This window comes from Mus caroli, unplaced genomic scaffold (genome assembly GCF_978045245.1).
Source record: "Mus caroli unplaced genomic scaffold, Mus_caroli_1 scaffold_18, whole genome shotgun sequence".
Classification (NCBI taxonomy): Eukaryota; Metazoa; Chordata; class Mammalia; order Rodentia; family Muridae; genus Mus; species Mus caroli.
Window position 1 is genome coordinate 64,517,592 of NW_028227273.1, and position 25,110 is coordinate 64,542,701.

The 25,110-nt window shown below is 52.2% G+C and overlaps 1 protein-coding gene across 2 annotated transcripts; it reads right to left on the reverse strand.

Annotated features, from left to right (window-relative positions):
* Nucleotides 1-3,838: 3,838 nt before the first annotated feature.
* Nucleotides 3,839-23,308, reverse strand: Fgd2 (FYVE, RhoGEF and PH domain containing 2). Of its 2 annotated transcripts, none has more exons than XM_021149210.3 (16): nt 23,093-23,308; nt 20,329-20,563; nt 19,283-19,363; nt 18,664-18,812; nt 17,076-17,232; nt 16,798-16,936; nt 16,230-16,288; nt 15,879-16,025; nt 14,813-14,905; nt 10,572-10,651; nt 10,455-10,485; nt 9,743-9,835; nt 8,855-8,986; nt 6,411-6,557; nt 5,030-5,176; nt 3,839-4,644 (listed from the first exon to the last, which is right to left on the reverse strand). In XM_021149210.3, the coding sequence occupies exons 1-16, from the start codon at nt 23,155-23,157 to the stop codon at nt 4,429-4,431; spliced, it is 1,971 nt and encodes a 656-aa protein (XP_021004869.1). In that variant the 5' UTR covers nt 23,158-23,308; the 3' UTR covers nt 3,839-4,428. The 2 variants fall into 2 exon arrangements, with proteins under 2 accessions (XP_021004869.1, XP_021004870.1); XM_021149211.3 differs by having other exon boundaries at nt 20,329-20,560; nt 23,093-23,301.
* Between the last annotated feature and the right edge of the window lie 1,802 nt (nt 23,309-25,110).

The following is a 25,110-nucleotide window of genomic DNA, read 5'->3' on the forward strand; positions in this document are numbered from 1 at the left end:
ACTGTAGCTGTCTTCAGACACACCAGAAGAAGACGTCAGATCTCATTACGGATGGTTGTGAGCCACCATGTGGTTGCTGGGATTTGAACTCAGGACCTTCGGAAGGGCAGTCGGTGCTCTTAACCACTGAGCCATCTCTCCAGCCCGATCAACACATCTTTATAAAAGAAAGGATTTATCTGGGTTTACAGTTCCAGAGAGAAAGAATCCACCATTACACCGTCAGAGCAAGGAATTGTAGCAGCGCTAAGGAGAGAGAGAGAAGAGAGAGAGAGAGAGAACTGGGGATATCGAGGGGCTTTTGAAACCTCAAAGCCCACCTCCATTGACATATTTCCTTCAGCAAGGTTGCACTTAAACCTCGCCAGGGTCACCAACTGGGGACCGAGTGCTCAAATGCCCGGCCTGTGGGAAACATCTCATTCAAACCTCAACAGTTTCAGAATTAGAAGGAGTCGTGTGATCAGGTTTGATATTAGCACCGACACTCAGGGGTTAAACCAGCGTCATGGCTTAGAGCCAGGAGCAGCGTGTGAATGTGGAAGAGAATGAGCAAGGGCTCCCATGGAATCCATGCTGACCTGGAAGCAGACAGGCTTAGGGCGAGAAGGACTCATTCTGAGCAGGGGGTGATTTGGTTCAATCAGGAGAGAGTTGTCCGCCATGCATATCTCTGCGATCCAGCACTACTACATATACGGAACACGGAGAGAGAGAGAGACAAGAGGATCAGGACTTTAATATCATTGATTTTGAGAACAGCCTGGGCACATGAGACCCAGAATCCCAGGGGATCCAGGGCCTCTTCTGGTCTCCTCCACACATGCACACACATGGTGCACATAGTCACACATACACACACACACACACACACACACACACTCACACACATAAAAAGAAATAAAACCTTAATTAAAAAATAAAAGTAAAGCCGGGCGGTGGTGGCGCACGCCTTTAATCCCAGCACTCGGGAGGCAGAGGCAGGCGGATTTCTGAGTTCGAGGCCAGCCTGGTCTACAAAGTGAGTTCCAGGACAGCCAGGGCTATACAGAGAAACCCTGTCTTGAAAAACCAAAAAAAAAAAAAAAAGAAGAAAAAAGAAAAGTAGAGCGGGGCATGGTGGCGCACGCCTTGGGAGGCAGAGGCAGGTGGCTCTCTGAGTTCGAGGCCAGCCTGGTCTACAGAGTGAGTTCCAGGACAGCCAGAGCTACACAGAGAAACCTTGTCTCGAAAAAAACCAAAAATAAAAAAAATAAAATAAAATAAAAGTAGGGGGCTGGAGAGATGCTTCCAGAGGTCCTAAGTTCAATTCCCGACAACCACATGGTGGCTCACAGCCATCTGTAGTAGGATCTGATGCCCTCTTCTGGTGTGTCAGAAGATAGCAACAGTGCACTCATATACATAAATAAATCTTAAAATAAATACATAAATTAATTAATTAAATTAAAGTAAAGTAAAAGCTGACAGGAAGCTCACATGACTGCCTGTCAGGCTCTGCACAGATTCATTAGCAGACATCCCCGTCTCCAGCCTCAGGGGTGAAGGACCAGTCTGAGGTAACCCAATCTAGATGCCCTGTCCTAGTGGACACAAACTCTAGGGGGTTGGCGGGGGAGTGGCTCTATGGTGGGCTGGACACTAACTCCTGGAAGATGCTGCCCCCTAGCGTTGGCTGTGTGTGACTCGGAAACTGTCAGTTATTGAGTGCCTGACTCATCCCACCTTCCCAGGCCTCTCCCTTGCCATCTGTATCTGTGTGGACTCACACTGGGGTCGACCGGCTGATTAGGAGCTGAGGGTGTGGCTCCTGATGGAAAGATGCTGTGCTGGCAACACAGGGCACTCAGATCACATCAAGAAGAAAAGAACAAGTGGAGCCTGAAGTTCCTCAGAGCCCTGAGTGCCGATAGCGGCTCAGACCCTTGGGCAGAAGAGCTATGTCCCACGGGGGAAGTCAGGGGGAGGCAAGCTTTGTCCAGGCTCTGACATATGGCCATGATCCCTTGTGTCAAGGTCCCCTCCCTAGCTGGGAACTGAACCCAGGTCCCTGCAAAAGCCATCTCTCCAATGCAAAGATCGTGTGCATGTGCGCATGCGCGCATGCGCGCATGCGTGTGCACGTGCATGCGTGCCTGTGTGCACCCTTGGAGGCTAGAAGAGTGTTCTGGATCTCCTGAAGCTGTAGTTACAGGCAGCTTGAAGTTGTGAGCTGCCTGCCCTGGGCTATGGGATCCTCTGCAGAAGCAAATGCCCTTCACTCCTGAACTCTCTCTCCAGCCCCTAAATTAGCTTTTTAAAGTCAGCACAAAGCATGGGTTCCCCTGTAGCATTCCTGCATGTATTTTCTTACTTTCTCTTTCCTCTTCTCCCTTCCTGTGTCCCCATTTCCCCGTGCTGGTTCCCTCCTACCCCTTCTGTTTTCTTATGTCCTGTGTTCACTACTCACTCTTCCCCTTAGGATCTCTTCTTCCTGTCTCATGGTTCCCTTTCTTGTTTTATGACCTACTTTACCCTACATATAGACATATTTATACATTTTAAAATCCAGGTCCCATGAAAGAGAGGAAGCACGCCGTGTCTGGTGTCCGTCTTTCTGAGTCTGGCTTATTTTGCTTAAATGCAATAACTCCCACGCATCTCATGCAAATGTCACAACAGTGTTCCTCTTCATGGCTGCATACAATTCCACTCTGCATATGTGACACATTTTCTTTATCATTCATCTGTTGATGAACATGTGGGCTGGTCCAGTTCTCTAACGGAGATAGTGCAAAAGGAAACACAGATATGCAGGTATCCCTGTGAAGTGCTGACTTAGGGTCCTGGCGTGCAGCCAGGGGGTGGCACAGCTGGGCCAGATGGTAGTTCTATTTTTTTTTTTTTTTAGATTTATTTATTGATTATATGTAAGTACACTGTAGCTGTCTTCAGACACTCCAGAAGAGGGAGCCAGATCTCGTTACAGATGGTTATGAGCCACCATGTGGTTGCTGGGCTTTGAACTCTGGACCTTCGGAAGAGCAGTCGGGTGCTCTTACCCACTGAGCCATCTCACCAGCCCGGTAGTTCTATTTTCAATGTTTGAGGAACTTCTATCCTGACCTGCTGAGCCATCTCACTGGCTCCAAGCATCCCTGAGGGGAGGAGGGGCCAGACAAAGGTGTCCATTTTATTCCCATCCATGTCTCTCCAACTCCTTCGCCCTCTTTTCTCTACCTCCTCCCCCCATGTCACTGGCTCTCCTACGCACCAGCTGTGTGACCCAGAGACAAGTAGTTAAGCTCTCTGAGCAGATGTCCTCATCTGGAAAGCAGTGGAATTCGCTCATGGTAATAAAACACCCAGAGCATCCTGGTGTGGACTTGTGTACCTTTAATCCCAGCACTCAGGAGATACAAGCAGGGGGTTCTCTGTAAGACCAGCCTGAGCTACATAGCTAGTTTCAGGCCAGCCAGGGCTACAAGGCTATAAACTGAGACCCTGACTCAAAACACACACGTACACACAAACACAGAGACACCACACACACATACACATGCATGCACACCACACTCACACATACACCACACAAGCACACACACCACATACACACACATACTATACACACACACCATAAGCACACATGGGCACGCACACTGTGGCTTCATGGGATCTTGGTCCTATGACCATGGTTCCCCTGGCTTTGGCAGGTGCCCTGAGTGGCTCTCAGTTTCCTCTCTGGCCATGAAGCCCAGTGCTTAGGGCCCTCCCATGGAGGCCCCTGAAGTTCTCTTGCCTCCCCCTTCTCAGACCAATCAAATAAAAAGCCTTGCTAAGAGACTCAGACATTGTTTAATTTCAAAGTTAGTTGGTGTCTGTTTTTCCCCTCAACCCTTCCAAAGTTTCCTAGGTGACTCACACCCAGGCTCAGGCCCTCACTAGGGTGACAACAGTCCGGGTTATTGGTACTTGTCATCTTTTATTTTGACTTTTTTTGTGCACTCAGGTTCTTGTGTAGCCCAGGCTGGACTGTAACTCACTCTATAGCCAGGGTGACCTCAGCCTTTTGGTCCTCCTTCCTCTACCTACCCAACTGTTGCATGTATTACCATGCCCAGTTTATGTTTTGCTGAGGACTGAACCCAAGGCTTCATCCATGTTAGATGGGCATGCCACCCATTAAGCTACAACATTGTTTTAGCAATGAATATTTCATGATCCAGGGATATCCCGCCCCCCTCCCCCCCTCCAGCCAGCTGGGACACTTAGTGGTATCTTCCTGAAGAAAAGGGCCTGTGTCTGCTGGATGCAGAGTCAGGATGAATTGTCTCAGTATAGACATCAGGTGGGTCAGGGGTAACCCAGCTTGGGGTGAAGTGACAGAACCATGGGGTAGGCCTGGGGAGGCTGTCATGGACTCTCAATGAGCAGCTGGCTGTGGTTCAGTCAGTCAGACACATCTTCTTCGTCAGGTCCCTCAGGGGTCTGGCCACTGGCCGCACGCTTGATAGCTCTCACCCAGCGGCCCTGCAGCTCCACAGACTCGGCCTTGAAGGTGTACTGCTGGCCTGATTGTTGCAGCTGGAAAACCCGAGGGTCCCCCTGGGGCCCGGAAATCACCTGATAGCCCAGTAGGGGGATGGAGGTGTGAGCCTTTGTGTCCTGGAGGAGAAGAAAGCCATGAGTTAAGGTCCCCGTCCCCCAATTCAGTCCTGCTGCTCCTGACAGACACATATGCCTGCTTGAGCCAGAAGCCCCCTGATGGAGGGGGCCTGTTGGAAGATGGAAAAAAGGAGGAGGGGGAGGGGGGAAGGAGAGAGGAAGAGGAGGAAGAGAGAGGAGGGGAAGGAAGAGGAAGAAGAAGAAAGAATGAGTCTTCCTGTAGTCTGAGCCCAGCTCTGAAACTCAGTAACCTATAACTTGAGAAAACCATGTCCTCAGAGGGCCTCAGTTTCCCCGTCTTCCCTGCAGGGTAAATAATACCCCAAGCCCTCTCTCCCGTCCCCCTGTGAGGATGTGGAGTCTAGCTGGAACAGACATGGCATACCTGGGGGGCTGCATAGACATACAGCACAAGGGGGTCATCCCGGGGGATCACACACCAGCTCCGGGGAAGGCTCCTGCTGCACTTGTCCCCTATGAGCTGCAGGAAGCTGCACACCAGACTCTGGTCGGGTGCTGCTGAGGCCTCTTTCTGAAAGCAGAAAGGACGGTCAGGTGACAGAGTGCCCACAAGGTGGCATGAGCCATGGGGCTTCACTATTTTTTTTTTTTTTAGACAGAGGCTCATGTAGCCCAGGCTGACCTAAAATTTGGTATATAGCAGTGGATGGCCTTGAACTCCTGATCACCTTCCCCACACCCCGGGATTCTGCGTGTGGGCATACGCCATCACTCCTGACACAATCACTACATCTCTGCATAATGCTACAGGTCATTTGTTTCAGAGGCTCAGAAACATGCGGTCCTGGCTCATGCTGGCCAACGGCAGGCAGAACTGTAGGATCGATGAGGTGTGTGCTCACGTCAGCAGGCGCCAGAGCCAGGGCTGTCCTCCTGAGCTAGTCAAGAGACAGAGCTGGGCTTGGCAGGCATGAGACTCCAGAAGCAGTTCTTTGCCCAGTTGTGGGGCTGGTCGGAGGGGACACATGGGGTAGAGAGGGAGCCAATGTCCGTGAGAAGCCAACTTGCTCGTGGGGTTGAGTCTAAGTTGAAATAGGCCAGCTTCCCTCTTTTTTCCCAAGGGACTGTGGGATGACACTTTAGCCTTCAAGGGGGAGACTGTGTAACCCAAAGATGACCACAGCTGGTAGCCATAGCTCATGCTCATGGGATGGGAAGTGGTTCTGGGAGGGCTTAAAGCTGGTACACTGATCACAGAGGAGACTAAGAAGAGCCATATGATGTTAAGAAGATCACCTCTCTGGGCTGGTTTTCCTATCAGTGGGCACATTCCAGTCTTTGCCTTGCAGAACTGTGGGGTGGGCCCTAAGAGCGTGAACTAGAACAGACAGGCCATGCTGTTACTGGATGGGGACACAGAGGAGTTGGGGAAATTGAGTAATAATAGCCTGCAGTCCATAGCTCCTGGCTGTTGTCAGGTCTGGTGTGTTTGGATCGGAGGAGAGGGGCTGTCTATGGGTAGAAAGTTGGGGGGATGCCGGGCAGTGGTGGCGCATGCCTTTAATCCCAACACTTGGGAGGCAAAGGCAGGTGGATTTCTAAATTCGAGGCCAGCCTGGTCCACAGAGTGAGTTCCAGGATAGCCAGGGCCACACAGGGAAACCCTGTCTCTAAAAACAAATCAAAAAACAAAACAAAACAAAAAAGTTAAGGGGACAGTAGTCCTGGTGGCTTGTTTCTCAGAACCCAGGACAGAGTCTTATGCAAAGGGAATTGTGGGCCGGGTGGATGCTTCCAGCCCTCACCTCCAAGATGCCCCGCTTCTTGTCCTCCTTGCCTTGAGGGAGTACGTTTCCAGTGAGAAATGTGTAGCAGGTCAGGCAGACTCGGTTGGGCCTGTTGCTGTCATATTTCAGCTCCGCACGGTAGTCAGAGCACTTGGCACACACTACCTGAGGATGGGGGCAGCAGGGTTAAGAAAGCTTGGCTGGCCACAGGAGCCCAAGCAGAAGACCAGGGTTCAAGACCCAGCCCCACTGCATGGCCCCACCTACCCAATTTCCTTCCCTCCATGAGCCTCTTACATGGGGCTGGGTCCTGGAGGGCTAGGCAGAACAAGCTATAGCTACCAGAACCCCACTGGCCCCAGGAAGGGCAGGGCTCTGTTCCCCACTCTAAAGCAACAGCAAGGGCAGGGTGACTCAGAGGAGAAAGTGGCTGGTCAGGCTCCACAGCTAACTGACAGCCCCGGTACTCCCAAACAGTGCCTTTAAAGTCCTAGGGTTTACAGCTGGGGATGGAGCTCAGATGGTAGAGTGTTTACTATGCACAAAGTGGGGAGAGGGGAGGGAAGGGGAGAGCAGTGCGGGGTGTCAAGGCCAGCCTGTCTCAAAAATAAATAAATAAATAAATAAATAAATAAATAAATAAATAAAACAAAGCAAAACAATAAGTTTGTCACCTGCTATGAAAGAGAGAGGCAGGAAGAACCCAGAGGTATTCTGGGGAATCCAACCCCCAAGCTCCCCACTAAAGGTGCCATACTAGGTAAGGATGGGTGGGGAGGTGTGGGCAGAAACTCTGGGTAGCAGGAGTGTGCCTCTGAGGAAGACCGGGGTGCCCTGGGCATGCTGGGTGTGGCCACTCTCGGGGAGTCACCGTGTACCCCGCCTTCACAGGGTGCCTGAGGCAGAAAGAGAAGCAGAAACTGGCAGCTGAGCACGAAACGAAAGGGTGATTCACTGGCTCCCCAAAGAGGGCATGCACGGGCCTGAGACACCCAGGAGTCCGGACGAGGACACCGAGGCCCGCTTGTGGGCCTTGGGAGTATATTATGCTTTTATTGAGGAATTTAAACACTTCTCAATTCCTACTATGTCTTCTGTGTGAGTGTGCACCACGTGCATGTGGGTGACGGTGGAGGCCAGAAGGGGGTATCACTGGACCTGGAGTCTTTTGCAAGAGCACCAAGTACCTCTTAAGTATGGAGCCATCTCTCCTGTCTTTATTGAGAACTTTGTTTCATCTAATGACTAAATACTTTTTTTCTTTTCATCAACCTTATTTGTTTTTCTGAGGCAGGGTTTCATGTAACTATGTTCCAGGCTACACAATGTAGTCCAGGGTGACCCAGAACTCACTGTGTAGCCCAGGCTGACTCAGAACTCACTGTGTAGCCCAGGCTGACTTGGAGCTTCTGATCCTACCTCCTCCTTCCATGTGCTGAGATTGCACGCACGCACCAGTACATTTGGTTGGAGCTGTTGTTGTTTTTTGTTGTTGTTTGGTTTTTTTTTTGAGACAGGATTTCTCTGTATAGCCCTGGCTGTCTTGGAACTCACTCTGTGGACCAGACTGGCCTCAAACTCAGAAATCTGCCTGCCTCTGCCTCCCGAGTGCAGGGATTAAAGGCGTGCACCACCATACCTGGTTGTTTTTTTAAGCTTTTGGTGTTTGAGAGCATGCACAAGAGAGCACACACACACACACACACACACGAACCATGGTGTAGGTGTGGAAGTTGGGATAGCCTTACAGGAATCAGTTTTTCACACACACACACACACATACATGCACGCACACACACACACACACACGTATCATGGTGTAGGTGTGGAAGTTGGGATAACCTTACAGGACTCAGTTTTCCTTCCACTGTATGAGTCATCAGGTTTGGCATCAAACGCTATCATCCCTGAGCCATCTAGATGGCTTATTATTGTACTTAAAGACTTTGAATACTAGGATCTTGCTATGTAGCTCAAGCTGGCATAAACTCATGGCCCTTCTGCTCCCATCTCACAAGATTATACTTAAGGACTCATATGGGGAAAGAGAGGCCTGCCCAAGAATCTGGAGTTTGCAACACATAAAAGGAGAAGAGAGAGAGAGTTAGCCACTGCTAACTAATACCAGGCGCATACCAGGTAGTGGGACTGGCAAATTGCAGGTGGTGGGTGGATGCTCATCCAGGGATAGAGAACCTCTCAGCTCTGGGCAGGTGAATGGACAGGTCACTGAAGGAGGCTTCAGCAGGCCAGTTCCCTTCCCCAGACCCACCTCCCCATCCCTGAAGCAGGAAGCTTCACACTGCATCACAGGTGGGAAGTGCAGGGACGGTGGACACACCCAGGCCGGAGAGCCGGCCAGGATGGGGATGCAGCTTGAGCCTGGTGGTGGAGGTAGGAAGGTCCTGAGCAGAGGCAGGCCCTGGGTCCCCCAGTCTCTGCATGTCTACATCTGTACTCACATAGCCGCAAGCCCGGCAGTGGTGGCGCCGACGAGTCAGGGCATTGAAGGGCTCCTGGCAGCGCATGCACATGGTCACCATCTTGTCCCGGACCCACTGAGGCGCTCGGAGACCCAGCTCCTCTACCTGCGGCTAAAGGAGGGGAACAGCTGGCTGGGTGGCCGCTTCAAGGCATCCTGTACCCCTTGGAGGCCCCGCAGCCTCCACTTGAGGTCGCTTACTGGCTAATATTCCTATTGTAGAGGTAAGGAAACAGGCCTGGTGTGTGTGTGGGGGGGGTGTCACACAACTCGGGAGCATCACCCAGAAAGCCAAGTTCAGAGCTGAGATCTGAAAGCCCACCTTCAACTCTCCCTGCCTCTCTGGTCTGTTCAGATCCACTGGTCAAGCCTGGGCTACTCAGGGGTCCTTCCTGGTCTTCACGCAGCTCTTCTCAAGGCTCCAATGGCAGGAATTTTTGCTTTGTTTGTTTTTGAAACTGTCTCACTATGTAGCTAAGGCTGACCTGGAACTCAACATGTAGACCAAGCTGGCCTAGAACTCACTATGTAGACCAGGCTGGCCTCCAACTCACAGAGCTGGGATAATAGGCCTGATGCCATGCCTAGCTAAAGGCATTTTTTTTTATTTCTACTTTTGAAGGTTCTTTTTGAGTTAGGGTCTCATGTGGCCATGGTTTGCTTTGAACTCACTAAATATTAGAGAGTAGCCTTGAACTTCTGATCCAACACAAGACACATACCGCTAACTAGGGAACTCTGGCCCTGGGTGATCTGAGGGTTCTGTTGGGTGGAAGGGCTTACTTAGGTCCTTCAGGTAATGTCAGTCCTGGTTGGGGGACACTCTTTGTTCCTGAAACGCAGTCTTGGGTGCAGACGGTCCTATTACCTTGGGCTCCTGCGTGTCCCCCTGAGGTCCCTGGACAGCAGCCTTGAAGGTCTCACTCCGCTTCTCAACCTGGTCAATGGCTGCCTGGCAGGCCTGTATGGAGGTGGGGGTTGGGGTGGTGAGGGGCGGTGCCCAAGGCATCTTAGCCACACCCAATACATTGGCTAAATGTGGCCTGGAGTAGGCCCAGGCTCTACATGAAGGGAAGCTGTCAGCTCCGGTTATACATGCCAAATCAAGTCCTAAAGACAAAGAGTTGCAGGCTGGAGAGATGGCTCAGCAGTTAAGAGCACTGACTGCTCTTCCAGAGGTCCTGAGTTCAATTCACAGCAACCACATGGTGACTCACAACCATCTGTAATGGGATCTGATACCCTCTTCTGGTGTGTCTGAATATAGCACCAGTGTACTCATACATAAAATAAATAAATCTTTGAAAGAAAGAAAGAAAGAAAGAAAGAAAGAAAGAAAGAAAGAAAGGAAGAAAGAAAGATAGGAAGAGAGAGAGAGAGAGAGAGAGAGAGAGAGAGAGAGAGAGAGTGAGTAGCTCCAGTGGGCATAGCAGGATTTGAAGTCAGAAGTCAGGGCTGGCTTCAAACTCTACAGAAAGTTGAAGCAACCAGACACACACATAGATATTGAAGCGCTCTCTCTCTCTCTCTCTCCTTCTTCTCAAGTAGTCTAGGCTCAGACTCCCCTGGAGTGTCCATACCTGCATCCAGGAAACCATTTCATCTCGGGACCTGCTCGGAAGGAAAGTGAACCCAATGCTGAGGACGGTACCAACCGGTTGGTTCATCTGCTGGTGTCCCCCAGTCCCAGCACCTACCGGGCCTGCAGCTCCAGTGTGCGCTGCTTTCCGGACACCAGGAAGGAGTGTGGGAACTCAGCATCGGTCAGCTCCCGCACCTGCCAGTGGAGGAAGGAGCCATCAGACCCACACCCCAGCACAGAGGGCAGGAGCAGCCCTTCCCCAGCCAGTTCTGCACAAATGGGACTGAAGGTTTTGTAACTATGTCAGCAGCACCGACACTGACCCGTTGTGGAGTGGAGGGACGGTTCTGAACAGTCACCAGAAATAGAAGCTGGACCTCAACATAACTTGAGTCTATGAAAACTTTTGGGGTTATTTTCGTAGCTTAAATATTTCCATAATGAAAAGTCATTCTCACAGGAGTCCTGGGGAGTGGGTCTCATCCTTAGTTTCACGGCGCTGGATCTGGAAGCTGAGAACAGGCTTGAGACCTGCCTGAGGTCACACAGCTTTTAAGGGGCAAAATGAGGCACCTAGCATTGGGTTTCTGCCATCAAGAGTGAGGTTGGACGCCGGACAGTGGTGGCGCACGTCTTTAATCCCAACACTTGGGAGGCAGAGGCAGGCGGATTTCTTAGTTCGAGGCCAGCCTGGCTACAGAGTGAGTTCCAGGACAGCCAGGGCTACACAGAGAAACCCTGTCTCGGGGGGAAAAAAAAGAGTGAGGCTGGGGGCTGGAGAGATGGCTCAGTGGTTAAGAGCACTGACTGCTCTTCCAGAGGTCCTGAGTTTAATTCCCAGCAACCACATGGTAGCTCACAACCATCTCTAATGAGATCTGATGCCCTCTTCTGGTGTGTCTGAAGACAGCTGCAGTGTACTCATATAAATAAATGAGCCTTAAAAAAATAAAAGGACTGAGGCCGGAGACTGTGATGTATGTACAGACTCACATCAGGGAGGGCTGGGTGTGGTCTGGACCCTGTATCCTGCTAGATGGGGAGAGCCTGTGAATGGTGGATGATGCATGCAGCCACAGCACCCACAGAATGATAGGCAGAGCCTGGGTGACGTGGAGCAGAGCCACCACTTTGCAGCTCAGGTCTGTGGGACCTGCTGCAAAGGACAGATGCCCTGAGAATAGAGGGATGGGCGCTGAGGGGGCAGCGTGGGAGACCTGGATGAACTGTTACCATTCCTGTCAGAGGAAGGATCGGGAAAGGCAAGTGGAGGCCTAAAGCTTGCAGGAGTCCAGGCAGGAAGGGTTGGAAAGCTATGAGAGGAGAGGGGAAGTCCAGGGAGTTCAGGGTCTGAGTCAAGATGTCCTGGGATTGGAGCCTCCAGGTTTGTGTGTTCTTTCTTTCTTTCTTTCTTTCTTTCTTTCTTTCTTTCTTTCTTTCTTTCTTTCTTTCTTTCTTTCCTTCCTTCCTTCCTTCCTTCCTTCCTTCCTTCCTTCCTTCCTTCCTTCTCTCTCTCTCTCTCTCTCTCTCTCTCTCTCTCTCTCTCTCTCTCTCTCTCTCTTCTTATTTTTTCTGGTCCTGCTCCCGCTCGCTCCGGCCATATTTATTTCATATATGTGGGTACGCTGTCACTGCCTTCAGACACAGCAGAAGACAGCATCAGATGCCAATTACAGATGGTTGTGAGCCACCATGTGATTGCTGGGAATTGAGCTCAGGACCTCTGGAAGAGTAGTCAGTGCTCTTAATTACTGAGCCATCTCTTTACCCCTGAGCCTCCAGGTTTTGGCTTCCCGCTGGGCTGGCTCAACCACACTCTGGAGGTCTGGCTCAGTTCAGGGTCTTTCTATCCCACACAGTTCTTTGGGCTCATCAACAAAGGACCCCCTGTCTGCTTCAGAAGGCTCTCCTGATCTGATATCTGTGGCCAGCTGGCACATCTCCAGATCTTGTCAGAATGAGATGTTTGACTGCCACCTGCTGGCCAGTTTTCACTGCAAATCTGCAATCTATGACATACCACAGTTGGCTACTGATGGCACCTCTGGGATAAGGCATCCTTGTGCAGGGTACAACCTGTTGGGTTCTATGTGAGGTTCCTGGATGGCACGCCTCTGTAACGTCTCCTTCTTTTTAGGCTGGGAAACACAAGGACCAACTCAGACCAGGTCATACATAGGCCATAGGTCGGTATAACAGCTAAGGTGGTTCAAGCCCCTCTGTCCCTCAAGCCTGACTCAAAAAGTGGTTTCCATTTGTTGTAGACAGCTCTTCACTCACCATGTCCAGCAATGTCCAGCAGAGGGTGCTATGGGGCTGCTATCAAGTGAGACAGACTTGCCAAATGGTGGCAGCCAAGAGCAGGCACACAGGGAATTAGTGGCCTTCTCACATGGTCGCAGCTAGCGTTAACCTCACTATGTAGCCAAGGATGGTCTGGAACTCCTGACCCTCCTGCCACCACTTGCCAAGGGCTGAGATTACAGATGGGTGCCACCACACCTGGGCTACTGGGTACTGGGGATCTGATCCAGGCTCAGTGAATGCTAAGCAAACCTTTTACCAAAGGAGCTACATAACAAACCCTGGTTTATTTTGTCTTTTGTTTTGTTTTTGTTTGAGTTTGTATGTATGTATGGTGTGTGTGTGTGTGTGTGTGGGTGTGTGTGGGTGTGTGTGGGTGTGTTGTTTTTGAGATGGTCTCTCTGTGTATTCCAGGCCAGCTCGGAATTCACTACAATCCAGACTGTCCTGAATTTGCAGTAATCCTCCTGCCTCAGCCTCTTAAGTGCTGGGATTGCAGGCTGTGAATCTCCTTTGGGTTCTGTATCTTGTGTCTTTCATCCTCATCCTCCTCCTGTGACAGAGTTGCACTCTGTGGCCCTGGCTAGCCTGTAACTTGCTATATAGACCAGTCTAGCCTGAAACTCAGTGTGTAGACCAGTCTAGATTCAAGCTCACAGAGGTCTGCCTGCCTCTGCCTCCTAAGTACGGAAATTAAACTCGTGCACTGTCACATCCAGCCTTGGTTGGCTGATCTCTGCTATGGGCTGAGTCTGTTCCTCCAATGTCTTCTTCTCACCCCTAACCAGGTCACCCTCCTCCCTCAGACTTGCTCACTAAGGGCCTCTCTCTACCTCCTCCCTCAGACTTGCTCATAAGGGCCCCTCTCAGACACACCTGCCTACTCTCTGGCCTCTGGGACTCTCTGGCCATCTCAGGATGGAGGCTAGAAGCCTCAGGTAGGGGCTGCACACGTGAAAGACTCCAGCTAACTCATGTGAGACACTATGAACCCTCAGATGGTGTTCCCACTCTGGAGATCTTCACGGGGTGCAGACTGGGGTTAGATCCTGGGCTTCAGCCATCGTCCCTCTGAGCTTTTGCCTCTGGCTTGGGTATTCTTGCCAGGGCATGCCACCTGGCTTCCAGGGTTCTCAGGGCTGGGATTGATTACAGATGTGCCCCACTCCCACCCAGTTTGTGCAGGGCTGACGATGGAATCCAGGAGTGCATGCAAGCTAGGCAAGCACATTAGCAACTGAGTGGCATCCACAGCCCTACAACTGTCCTTGAAAAGCAAAAAGATGGGGCTGGTGAGATGGCTCAGTGGGTAAGAGCACCCGACTGCTCTTCCAAAGGTCCGGAGTTCAAATCCCAGCAACCACATGGTGGCTCACAACCATCCGTAACAAGATCTGACTCCCTCTTCTATGGAATGTCTGAAGACAACTACAGTGTACTTACATATAATAAATAAATAAATCAAAAAAAAAGAAAAAGAAAAGCAAAAAGATGCTTAATCCAGGGATGACAACACCCGACATCATAGGGATGTGGGAGACCGCAGGGCTGGACCCACTCATTTGAGCTCCACTCTAGCTGAAGATACATCCTGCCAGGGGCTGGGCCAACCTTGCTCTCCAGTCCTGTTCACATATGAGCATGTGGGCAGGAGTATCAGACAGCGTCCCTTTGGGTCGTCTAGAAATGCAGAACCCCAGGGATGGGTTAAGGGCTCGCTGGACAGAGTGTTTGCTAACCATCTCAGGCAGTGGGTCTATCCCCAGCAACATTGTAGAGGAGCCCTTCACGGAAGAGCACACTGGGCTCTCAACTCCTCAACTCCCCCTCTCCCACCCGCTCACCCCCACCCCCGGCTGCTAGGCCCACCTGGACCTGCTCAGAACACTGGCCACACATTATCACAGTGGTGCAGACAGCAAAGGAAATACTGTGATGCTGTCAGAGGAGTGAACCGCACCCAGTCCCCCAAGGAAGCCATATAGTCCTTACAAGGACCTGCTCTGCCCACTGCTGTCACCCACCCTGAGGCCCCCTTGCGGGACAGCTCACCTTCATGCCGGCCACATCGATGCGGGTCCGCACCTGGAACTGGGCACCCACTTGGAGGACTCGGGGTACACAATACAGAAGCATGTTGTTGAACTGGAAGGACATGAGGTGGTATGGGCAGCCGCTCTGGGTCCTTCCTGTGACCTACCCACCACCCCTCCCCCACGCTTCTGGTTACATTCTAGGCTGGTGATCTGGGTTGGGGGTGAGGATGTGACTGTCTAGCACACTCCCCCCACCCCCCACCCCACCCCCACACACTGCACTGAAGGGGCTCTAAAGGTCCCTCTGCTGTGAGCAGTGGGGGAACAAAGCAGTCGGAGGAGCCTATGGGCTGACAGGAGGACTACACCTCAAGATAGCAACTCTGTAGCTAAATTCCACCCCCACAGTTACCTGGCAACATCCAGGTATGCTCCTCCCCACAGTTACCTGGCAACATCCAGGTATGCTCCTCCCCACAGTTACCTGGCAACATCCAGGTATGCTCCGCCCCACAGTTACCTGGCAACAGCCAGGCAGGCCTGGCCCACTATACTCTTACTCGAGCTTCCCTCTTGCTTCTCTCTTGCCCCCTTGGGCTCTTCCCTTCCCTATCCTTCCCCACCCCCACCCCCACCCCATGGCCATGGCCGGCCTCTACTTTTCTACTCTCCCTCTCTCTTCCTTTCTCTGCCTCTATTACTCTCTTAACTCCCCTGCCCAAGCCCTGAATAAACTCTATTCTATACTATACAGTTGTCTGGCTGGTCCCTCAGTGGGAAGGGATGCCTTGGCATGGACCCGCCGAGGCACCACCTTCCTCGACACCTCTCCATACCCCCATAGAACATATTCTTATCTCTCTATCTTTTTATAATCACAATAGCCTGATTTCAGAAGATTCTGCTTTCCCAGGGTCAGCCCAGCAGATCTTCTGGGCAGCTAACTTAATTCCCTCCTGCTTCGCTGTCTTTTAGAGTACACACAGACAGCACAGGCTTTAACGCCAACCTGAGCCCCGACTCTGATTTCTGTTTCCCCGGGGCACACAAAGCTGGCCACTCCACCACCTAGCAGCCCCTACCAAAACCAGGTAGCGCTCCATTGGGTCGCTGCGGCGGAAAGAGATCTTGAGAACAGGGCCCTCTCGGAGCAGGGTGTTGGAGGGGTCCACGATGTCATCCTCCAGGCCCAGGCGCTGGTACACATCCCACAGGCCCTGCAGTCGCTCCTGGAGATGGGGCACACCTTCAGCCTAGGCTGGGCAGGGGCCCAGCTTCTTGATAATGTGCCTAAGGGGATGGGATGAGGGAGCCAAAGGCCAGGAGGTAGATGGGTGGGGCAGGTACCCTGGGCAGGATCAGTGGATACAAGGACCAAGAGACAGAGTGTGTCCGGGAATGCCCCAGGCCCATTCTCAGGACAGGACGCTCACCATCTCTGCAATGGCTGCATTGGAGTGTTGTGCAGCTGAGAAGATCATGTCCAGTGCTCCTAGAAAGAGAGCAGAGCCCCAGTCATTCCTGGAGACCTGCAGTCTGGGGCTCAGGCTCCACAATAGGACCTGGGGGCGGGGGGACCTGCTATAACTCCCACTGGGCACATCCCTGCCTGTGCAGTCCAGCATAGTGAGTGTCTAGAAGGTGGAAGCCACCCAGGATAGGGACACTGAGGCCACTGGGAAACTGTGTGATTAGATTTATGACTTCAGCGATTCTCTTTATTCCCAGAGCAGAGCCAGATCCAGAGGGTATGCTCTACAGGTGTAGGTTCAAATCCCAGCTCTGCTTTTCTCTGGACTGTGTGACCATGAGCAAATCACTTAACCTTTCTGGGCTTTGCTCTCCTGTCTCATCTGTGGCTGTGGTGTGGATACCATGGATAAAGGGCCAACGATTGATCATCATCATCAATCAATCAATCTTCAATCAGGTCATCAGAACCATTTTAGTAGGTCCTCAGGTCAACCCTCCCCGGCTCCCTGGGCCCCAGGGTGTCCTCACTCTGGGCATCTTCGAGGTCTGGGGCCTGGGCTGGCAGCTTCTGCACATATTCCTTGAGCAGCAGTTCATACCGTGGGATTCTTTGCACAGGCTCCAACATGTGGTGCTGCAGGGTCAGGCTGCCCGAGGCCTCGCTGCACTTGGGGAGCAGGGAGCAAGGGGCGGAAGCGTGAGCGCAGAGAAAATGGGGTGCCAGGCTTGAGGATGTCCAAACCGCTTGGGGGGGAATGAGGCAGGTTCCCAGGTGGCCGTGCAGGCTCCTCCCCCATGCCCCTCACCTGGATGCGGGTGACCACCTCCTGGAAGGGCTGAGACTTGTCCATCCACGTGGCCAGCAGTTCCGCGGCCCGCTCGAAGTTCTTCACGTACTCGCTGTACATTTTCAGAAACGGGGCCAGCTTCTGGATCACATCCCCAATGCGGGGTGTGGCTGTCCTAAGTGGGGATGGGATGCAGTCAGCCTAGCCACCTCCCGTCTCAGCTTCTGAGCCACACCCTCCGTGCTCCCCAGCTCCCAACAGCCCTTCCAGTACCCTTGGGGCAGATGTAAGAGAGCAGTGCCCTGAGAATCTGCCTCCTCTTTAGACTCTGAGTCCCTGGTCCCTGGCTAGCTAGCCTCCCTGTGAGGCCTATGAAGGCCTGGCTGGCCAGACTGCAGAAGGCATTGTGTGTAGCTGATGGTATGGGTTGCACGAAAGTTCTGCCCAGGACGGCTGCCTGTTTTCGCTCTCATTATTGTACCCATGTGTCCTTGTGGAAGCTTCTTTGAGTCTTGGTTTTCTCCTCAGAAAAGATGGGTATGGTGTTGGGTGATCTTACAGGCCGGTGCCCCTGGCCCCCCTGCTTCTTCTTCTTCTTCTTCTTCTTCTTCTTCTTCTTCTTCTTCTTCTTCTTCTTCTTCTTCTTCTTCTTCTTCTTCTTCTTCTTCTTCTTAAAGGTTTATTTATTATTGTATCTAAATACACTGTAGCTGTCTTCAGGCGCACCAGAAGAGGGCGTCAGATCTCATTTCAGATGGTTGTGAGCCACCATGTGGTTGCTGGGAATTGAACTCAGGACCTTTGGAAGGGTAGTCAGTGCTCTTAACCACTAAGCCATCTCTCCACCCCCCACCTTGCTTCTTTATGTTTGAAACAGGCCTGTTTGTAACCCTGACAGACTGTTCCAGGTCTATGTAGACCAGACTGGTCTCCACCTCACTCTATCTCTCAGTTTTAAAGTTTATTTTATTTATTACCATTATGTATGAGTGTGCATGTGTGTGTACACTCCTGTGTGTGTGTGTGTGTGTGTGTGTGTGTATGTGTGTGTGTGTTGGGGATGCTTGTAGTATAGCATACACGTAGAGGTCAGAGGACAGTTTTGGGAGCTGGTTCTCCTCTTTCACTGTGAGTCCCAGCAATTAAAGCCGGGTCTGTGGGCTTGTTCAACAGCACTTTACTGATTGAGTTGTCTCCCCAGCCCTCCATCCCGTCTCTCTTTAGATTTATTTGTGTATCAATGTTTTGCCTGCACATATGTATGTATGTATGTGCTCATGTGCATGCCTGGTGTCTACCGAGGCCACAAAAGGCTATTGGAGCTACACTGGTTGGGAGCCAACATGTGGGTGCTGGGATCAGGGCTTCTCATGTAACAGTGATGTGGACATCACACCGCTGGCTAGGAAACCAGCCTCTTAACAGATGCCAAGATCAAGGCCAGGGACCCAGTCAGTACCATGACTCCCCTGACCTCTTAAGTCACAGGGCTTAGGATGGCCCCATCTTCCTCAGCTGTGTGAGGAGACAGCCACGGTCAGAATTAAACTCAAGCACACAGGCCTCCCAGGCACCCTCACCCTGGGTCCGTGACTTGGGACCTCACCAGTCATCCACGCGCCGCTGCAGCTCGGGAAGGAAGAACTGGGCGTGGAAACGATAGATGGAGGAGATGTTGGAGAAAATGAGCTTCACCACGTCCTCAGGGAAGGCCTTGCTGTGGCCTGCCTCCCTCAGCAGCTCCTGGAAGAACACCTGCACAGGAAACCGGCACCTGCTCACGCCCTACTCAAAGAGGAAGTCACCACCCGCTAGCCAGCCCTGCAGCCCCAGGGGGACAGCCCAACCCCAGCAGTTAGGCCTGCATCCTTGCCACACAGCTGAGAGAGATGGCCAGGGAAGACTGGATTCAGGCCACCTTACAGATGGGAAACAAGCCAGGACTCCCTAGGGCTTGGCCAAGGGAATGGGGAACAGCCCCATCTGTGTCTTCCTAGGCCTTGGGTGTTCCTTGGCTGAAGTAAAGGGCATCTAGTGAGGGCAATTAAACAAGGCTGCCATGTATGAGGCTGGCCAGGACTGAAGACAATGCATGAGGTGCTAAAGGGCTCAGTTCTGATACTGCCCCAAAGCCATCCAACGATGTCAGTGGGTTGAGCTAATGCCAAGTCCTGGGCTGGTGTCGGTACTTGTGATATGATAGGTGTTGAGGGGTCCCCACTGGCCTGGTCAAGCAGGTGCAGGCGAGCCACATAGGCCTGCTCCGTCTCCAGAAGCTCCCGCACGACCCTCTTCTCCTCAGGTTCCTACAGGGGTAGAAGAGAAGGGTGGACAACTTGGCTTGCCACTCATCAGAAGACAACGTTGTTCTGTCTAATGAGCAAACCCTCTGGCATTCCCGTCTTCCTGGTATACCAGGTCTGGCACTGGACCAGCTTTCATAGTACAGCCTAGAGACATGCCCTGCTCCAGGGCTGAGTCTTCAGGTTAAACGGTCTCCATCTGGGCTTTCATGGGAACAGAGAGTCAAGGGGCTACTGTGAAAGACACCTGGCTGCCTGGCGGGGAGCCTCCTCTAGAAGGCCACACACACAAAGGGGAAGACACATAGACAAGGGTCTAGCATCCCAGCTGAGCCATCCTCTGGCTCCTCGGAGCTTGGGGGAGCATCAGGGTTACATGAGATCATAAGGATAGGCTGGTGAGATGGCTCAGGGGGTAAGAGCACTGACTACTCTTCCGAAGGTCCTGAGTTCAAATCCCAGGAACCACATGGTGGCTTACAACCATCTGTAATGAGATCTGATGCCCTCTTCTGGTGTGTCTGAAGACAGCTACAGTGTACTTATGTATAATAATAAATAAATCTTCGGGCCAGAATGAGCAGGGACTGAGCAAGCATGGTCAACCCGGAGCGAGCAGGGTTGACCGGAGCGAGCAGAGGTCCTAAAAATTCAATTCCCAACAACCACATGAAGGCTCACAACCATCTGTACAGCTACAGTGTACTCACATACATAAAATAAATTTTTAAAAAATCTTAAAAAATGGGGCCACAAATCAATGTGGTTGGTGACCTTTTAAGGAGAGTTAGAGCGACCCTGTGACCCCAGCTCTGGGGATACAGAAGTAGAGAGTTTAAGGCCCATCTGGGCTACACTGTAGGATCCTGCCTTGAATAGGAGGAAGAAAAGGGAGAGGAGAGAGAAAGAGGAAGAGAGATGGAAGGTCAAGAGGTCCTTCTACCCATTCCCCGGTCAGAGTCCCTCACCTGTGTCTCTGGCCCCGGGCTGACCCCAGGCTGGCAGGATTTCCTCCAAGCCCCACTCGATAGCTTGTTCTTGAGGGAACTCAGATATCTCCTGCTCACTGGCCGGAATTCAGACTTCAAGGCCTCCTTGACAGGGGGTGCCTCCCAAGGCTCTGGGGACAGGGACAGCTGGTGTTCAGGGCTATGGGGCTGGTCCTCAAGGCTATGGGATCCAGGTGCTGCTCCCGGAGTCCTGCTGAGAACAGACCACACTTGAGGGTCTCCTCAGGGTAACCTGTGTGAGCCACTGGTGTTCATGGGTTCCCAAGTGCCTGGCACAGTGTAGGAACCTGTCAAAGCTTATGAATCTTCCTCAGCCTCCTTCCTTCTCCCTTTTTTTTGAGCCAGAGACTCAAGTACCACAGGCTAGCCTTGACCCCTTTATAGTGGAAGATGACCTTGGACTTCTGGTGCTAGGATCACATGCATGAACCTATGTCTGGCTTACATGGTGTAGTAGGGGTGGGGGCCAGGGTTTTGTGCACGATAAGCAAGCCCTCTACCAACAGAGCCATGTCCCAGGTGCCACCAGCATCCTTCTGAGTGTCCTCTGGGAGGGAACTCCATCAGTCCCTAAATGAGTCATTATGGCCTATTTTATTCTCTGGGGAACTACATACTTCCCTGTTTCAAATGCAAACACATCTAGAGAGAACCCCTCCTTTGGCACACAGTTCTTTCAGGGGCTCCCTCAGGATCACCCCACCTCTGTTCTTCCCCCTTGCTTTCATCTCTGTATCTCTCCTGATACATCAAGGGAAGGTGGGTGTCATAGAGTAATTCAGAGCAGGGACTCAGATGCTGAAGCTGGGCCTTTTCAGGGATGCCTATGGCCTTCACACAATTACCAGGGGACAAAGCCATCCTGCAGAGCAGGGCCCCTGTTCCCCAGGTTCAGCCCTCACAGGGCAGTTTTACTATGCTGTGTTTACCAGTCCTGTAGGCTAGAGAAACCCACACTGCCAGAGCCAGGCATGTGCAGGGAAATAGCCAGGGTGACAGCGCTGGGTAGGCATCCCCTCGAGAAAGACAGACAGGGAAACGGAGGCCAGACAGGTACCGAGCCTCCAAACCCGATGAGAAAGAATGTCCCTGTGTCCATGCTGCAGATGTGGAGACTGAGGCAGAAAGGATGGGAACCTGAAAGTGGGGCAGGTAGGGGCAGCTGACATCCAAACCTCCATGCTAAGCTGTCTTTCCTCTGATGTCAAGGACAGAGAGACCCAGAGAGCTGAGGCGATTGCCCTGGTCATGGGGCCTGCTGTAGGCTGAAGGAACGTGGGGGCCCATTCCAGACATAGAAAATGGAGTTCCTTGGCCTCAGGGCCTGCAGCCAGGAAGAGGGGGTTGGGTGAGAGGGTGCTGAGTCTCAGGTTTTTCTCCTGTACATTTGGTTTCAGCTTCTGCATTTCTAAGCACTCAGGCCTGTGCCTGTTTCCTCTCTAGCCCTCAGTTTCAGATCAGCTAGGCGCCAAGGGCTCCACAGAGAGAAGCCTGCATGGTCCCCTCGCTCAGAGCCTGACTCTCACACTCCTGACCACGCTTCTAGTGACCCACTCCTCTGTATGGCTACTCTACCTGCAAGGTGCAGCCAGACACCACTCAGTAGCCCAAGGGCTGGCACCTACATGAGCCTATGCCCCCTCCAGCACTCTGAGTGTGGTGGGCCAAGAGGGTGGTGGGAATGAGCTGTCCCAGGTGCTGAACAGGATGCACTCAGCCAAGCTGCTGGAGAGGCAGAGTCAGGCTGCTCACCCAGGAATTGAAACTTCTGCAGGGGTGAATGTGGGCTTCCACGTGGAGGCCCCAGGCACCTCCTGTGCATGGCCTGCAGGCCCACAACACAGCGTGGAGGCCTTCCCAGGGCATCTAAAGCCTGTGGCCTGGTGTCTCAGAAGGACGGAACTTTGTATCACAAGTAGAAATCTACCCCTGCATCCTCCACAGAACCCTAGGCACTAAGCTTTGTTTTTGTGGCTCCCGAGGGCTGGGGACTCTGGTGGCAGACTCCTTCTCTTCATGTAAGAGTGCTGCTTTACCCAGCATCTAGCTGCTGAAGGCATGGGGACTCACTGTGGTGTACCCAGGTTCTGGAACCCTCTACAACAAACCAGGGCTCAGCCCCTCCCTCCACCTGACCCTCCTCCCCTCCTCTCTCAGGTCCCCACAGCTTCCCCCTAAGCCTCCTGAGGCCAACCTCTATCTGCTTCCAGAGGACAGTACCAAAGACACTCCCAAGCCACAGGCCTGCAAAGTGGCTTCATGTCTCACACTCACGACCCCTCCCACCCCTGGCTTTGTCTTTTCCCTTCAGATACAAGTGTCAGCACAGCCCCAAAACTCAAAGAAGCTAGTTCCTGTGTCCCCTCTTCTGTTCTCCCTATGATGGGAACCGAACAAGTCACACCCTAGGGCCATCAGAGTAAGCCCTGAGGTATGGAAAGGAACTTAGGAGAGAGGCCTGGTAGGCATGGCTCTGCTTTGTCCCAGTCAGCCACATTCCATCTGTGTCCAGCCCTCTTGTTCCCATTTGTGTCCTGGTGTGAGTGGGATGTGTGTGTGCATGGATTGGAGATCTCCCAATGCACACGGCTTGCTCACCCTGTCCAGCTTACTACCACAAGAGCAGTGGTTGCCTGTACTGCCAGGCACCCAGGATGGAGGGACTCAGGTGCTGCCCACCAGATCAGATAGAAGGGCTCGACCCCTCCCCCACCATCTGTACCTGTTGTTCTCAAACACAGCCACCAGGTTGCACACTGAGTCCTGCTTCTCACAGGCTTGCTCCATCCTGCTAGCCTGCAAGGTGGTCCTCAGTTACCACAGAAGCAGGGAGGGAGGCAATCAGCTGGTGCCCTCAGCACTCCCTGGCCAGCGGGTGAAGCAGGTCTACCACAGCCTGGAATCTGCCCATCTCTTTTGACTGCCCTGGGGCAGTTCCTATCTTCAGAGTGAAAAAAGAGGAAGTGGTCCCAGTAGTTTGGAAGAGAGGCCAGCACTCCTTGCTGTGGGAGGAGCCTGTGAAGTTCTGCCCGGCCCTCTTGGCATCTGACCTTTACCTCTCAGATCCTTCTACCCAGCCCTGTTAGAGAAGGCAGGGGCAAGAGTGGTCATAGGACATTTCTGGAGCCGGATCCTGGAATGAGCAGCTTCCTGGATATCCAATTCTCTGCATGGGGGGAAGGGGGGGGGCTCAGGGATGTTTTACTTAGTACCATTCTCAGCATCTTCCTTGTGTCTAGCGCTGTGCACTGCTAAAGGAAACAGCTTTTAAATTAAAATGGACCACAGGGCTGGGGATGTAGCTCAGCTGATAGAGAATGCTTGCCCAGCATGCGGGAAGCCCAGCCCAGGGCTTTATCCTCAGCACTGTAGAACTGGGTATCATGGTGCATGCCCATGGCACCCACTTGAGAGGTGAAGTGAGGAGTTGTAGAGTCCAAGTTCTTCCTTGACAACGCAATGAGTGTAAGACCAGCCTCGGCTACGTAAGACATGGGGTCGGACAGGGTGGGCTTTGAGATGGTTCAGGGGTAAGAGTACCTGTAGTCAAGTCTGGCAGCTTGAGTCTAACCCTGGAGCCCCACATGGTGGAAGAAAAAAAAATAGACTTTTTCTTTCTTTTTATTTACTTTTATTTTTTATGTGTATGAGTGTTTGGCTTGTGTGAATCTGGCCACATTCATGCCTGGCGCCCACAATGGTCAGAAGAGGGAGTTGTGGGAACGGAACCTAGGTCCTTTCTAAGTTCTCTTAACCTCTGAACCAACTCTCCACCCAAAAGCAGACTCTTTCAGGTTGCCTCTGGGCTCCAACCCACACACATTGTATCTCTTGTACTCCTCCCCTTAAAAAAAAAATGTTAAAAAAAAAATCACAAGCTAGACTGGTGGTGGCACACACCTTTAGTCCCTGCACTCGGGAGGCAGAGGCAGGCAGATCTCTGAGGCAGGCAGATCTCTGAGTTTGATGCCCACTTGGTCTACAGAGTAACTTTTTTTTTGTTTTTTGTTTTTTCAAGACAGGATTTCTCTGTATAGCCCTGGCTGTCCTGGAACTCACTTTGTAGACCAGGCTGGCCTCGAACTCAGAAATTCACCTGCCTCTGCCTCCCAAATGCTGGGATTAAAGGCATGCGCCACCACGCCCAGCTCCAGAGTAACTTTTAAGACAGCTGGGGCTACACAGAGAAACCCTGTCTGGAAAAAAAAAAAAGTAAGCAAACAAACAAAACAAAAAACCCCACAGACTGTGAGGATATGCAGGAAGGGGTCCTGTGGTCCCCAACACCTCTTTGGATGCTTTTGTCTTAATGATGTTGATATTTCTCTAGTGGCCCGGGTTGGAGAACCCCCATGGGTTAGAGCTAACAAGTCTCCTCTCATTCACTCCCATAGCTGTGTTACACAGTGTGCTCCCGTATCAGAAATGGAGGCTAATGGAGGTCAAGACACCTGACTGAAGTCACCCAGGAAGAACAGGGGAAGAATTGCCATTTCTGAAGCCCAGGTAAGTGTCCTATGACTCCAGCAAAGACCCAGGGAACCTGGAGGGTGGTCTCCATGCGCTCCATCCTCAGGGTCCCCTGATCATAGCACCCAAGGGAAATCTGCCTCTTGGTCACTCGGTGTTTCTAGAACACGTGACCAGCACCTCTGCTCTGCTCATTCAAGCTGGAAGGCCATTCATTCATTGCTCTCCCATGGATCCTGAGCCAGGACCCTCCACTGAAGCTAGTCTTTG

What these genes read in the sequence shown, in the direction of transcription:
- Fgd2 (XM_021149210.3), bottom strand. Translation starts at nt 23,157, where the DNA reads ATGGAGCAAGCCTGTGAGAAGCAGGACTCAGTGTGCAACCTGGTGGCT. An exon ending in GCTGTGTTTGAGAACAACAG is followed by an intron (nt 20,564 to 23,092) that starts GTACAGATGGTG and finishes GTCTGTTCTCAG; the next exon opens with CAGGACTCCGGGAGCAGCAC. An exon ending in AGGTGGTCACCCGCATCCAG is followed by an intron (nt 16,937 to 17,075) that starts GTGAGGGGCATG and finishes CTGCTCCCCAAG; the next exon opens with TGCAGCGAGGCCTCGGGCAG.